This window comes from Microtus ochrogaster, unplaced genomic scaffold, assembly GCF_000317375.1.
Source record: "Microtus ochrogaster isolate Prairie Vole_2 unplaced genomic scaffold, MicOch1.0 UNK44, whole genome shotgun sequence".
NCBI lineage: Eukaryota > Metazoa > Chordata > Mammalia > Rodentia > Cricetidae > Microtus > Microtus ochrogaster.
This window is the reverse complement of record NW_004949142.1, coordinates 613,740-615,637: the sequence shown is the minus strand read 5'-3', so window position 1 is coordinate 615,637 and position 1,898 is coordinate 613,740. Positions and strand designations below refer to the sequence as shown.

At 58.5% G+C, this 1,898-nt stretch overlaps 1 protein-coding gene across 2 annotated transcripts in view; it reads right to left on the bottom strand.

The window, feature by feature from the left end:
- The window catches only part of Coasy (Coenzyme A synthase), a 4,069-nt gene extending 2,849 nt beyond the window's left edge, over positions 1 to 1,220 (bottom strand). For both annotated transcript variants that reach the window (XM_005369037.3, XM_013354458.2), the window contains exons 1-2: positions 1,106 to 1,220; positions 88 to 795 (exon numbers count right to left, since the gene is read on the bottom strand). In XM_005369037.3, the coding sequence (XP_005369094.1) occupies positions 88 to 784 (697 nt within the window). In that variant the 5' untranslated portion in view covers positions 785 to 795; positions 1,106 to 1,220. The remainder of the gene's footprint in view (positions 1 to 87; positions 796 to 1,105) is intronic.
- Positions 1,221 to 1,898: the final 678 nt, after the last annotated feature.

Genomic DNA, 1,898 nt, shown 5'->3' with positions numbered 1-1,898 from the left:
AAAAAAAAAAAAAGAAAGGAAAGAAAAGAAAATTTAACGGGTGTCCTCCATTGCCCTATTCCGGGGTCCCTCGTCCCTCTCACTCACTCTTCAACAGATCTTTGTCTGCTACTCCCACCACCAGCTGCTCCTGGGCCAGTACACATGCAACACTGAGCAACACTTTGTGGGCATTGTGCAAGCGGTCAAAAGTGCCACCCACGGCCCCACGGTGGTAGCCACGCACAGGCTGCTTTGGAGATCTGGCAACCGGGGAAGCTGGCCTTATGGTGGAGGGTAAGGGGACATCCAGGGACTCCACAGGCAGCTCTCCAGTTCCATAATCCGGGTACAGCAAGACAGAGGACAACTGTGAACAGCAGCTGTAACAACTCATGGCATAGCGCTCTAGGTGTTGTTTAACAGGGTTGTACTGGCTCCCATCCAGGGTCTGGAAGTCCGTAAGTACTACTTCTGGAGGGTGGGCCAGATTCTGGACCGAGGGCAGAACAGGGAGGAAAGTGCTCTTGGTCTGGATATTGGTCAGTAGAATTCTGACGTCCAGGTGCCTGAGCAGGTCGGCGCCGCTGTAGAGGTGCGTGATGAAATCCAGAACTTCAAAAGTGGCCTGCACAGGGCTGGCCTGGGGCTGGGCGGGGCCCCCCAGGTCCATGCCCGGTTGCAGGTGCACATAGAGGGTGTGATTGACCAGGCGGGCCGCCGAGGTCAGAATGGGCGGCAGGCGTGGGGCCAGGGTGGCCAGCGGCGTTGTCAGCACCAGGAGGCCAGAGCGGAATACGGCCATGCTGCCCAGGCCTGCGGACAGTCAGGGAGACGAAGCGAGAGTGACTAGCTGGGCTGAGGATGAGGGCTGCAGGGGAACTCGGATGCAGGAGGAGGGACCTGGAGCAGGGCTGGGGACCGTTCGTTGATAGAAACTGGAATCCTGGCAGGGGAAACCGGCCGGGAACCCCTGAGTCATGGGAGCTGGGGCTTCAGGAATCCTAGTCCCTCTAGTTAAACTGAACCGGCATCTGCGAAGACTCGAATACGGGGACTAGAGGGGACACTGTGGCTCGGACCGCTTCCCTTCTCACTGAGTTCTTGGGATTCTGCTTCTACTTACACCGCCGCGGAGGCGTCCTAGGCTGCGGCCCGGAAGCACTACCCTCAGATCTCAGAGCGCGGAGCTACGGGAACTCGAAGCAGTCAAACGGTGCAACTCCGAGGTTGTGGCAGAATTCTCGAGAAGACCTCTGGGGAGGGGCGCTTCGGGGCGGGGCTGGGCGCAGAGGCTTCGGGGTTGCACGGAACCCTGGCACCGGATTCTCTTGGAACTGGCAGGAAGCGGGCAGAGCGAGCTGCAAAGCCCGTTTTGCGGATTCCCGTTGACCTTTGCTTCCCTTAGCTTGCTAAGAGACCGTGACAAAGCCAGGACCCCTCCCAGCGTCTCTTCTCAATGAGAGAGACAGGGAGAGTGGGGTCGCGTTGCTGTGCTTGCTCGGGCCAGCGTTCCCAGGGATGTTGCTGGACGGTTCTACCACATCCCATTCCACATAAGGGAAACGGGGCTTTTGAGTGTTTTGGAACACTTGGGGGCGGGTCTCGTGGCTTCCTAGGACTCTCGTTTGCAGGGAGAGGCAAGAAAGCTATCGCAGCTGTTAGATCAGTAACGCTGCGGGGGCAATCTTTGACCTGGGAAAAGGGAGACCTAGGGGTGAGGATACCCGGCGAAGTTAACGAGGGCTGGAAAATCATGAGGGCTAGAGAGTCGAGTTGGTAGTCAAGAGTGTGGAGGGGCCGGGCGGTGGTGGCGCACGCCTTTAATCCCAGCACTCGGGAGGCAGAGGCAGGCGGATCTCTGTGAGTTCGAGACCAGCCTGGTCGTCTACAAAGGGAGTTCCAGGACAGGCTCCAAA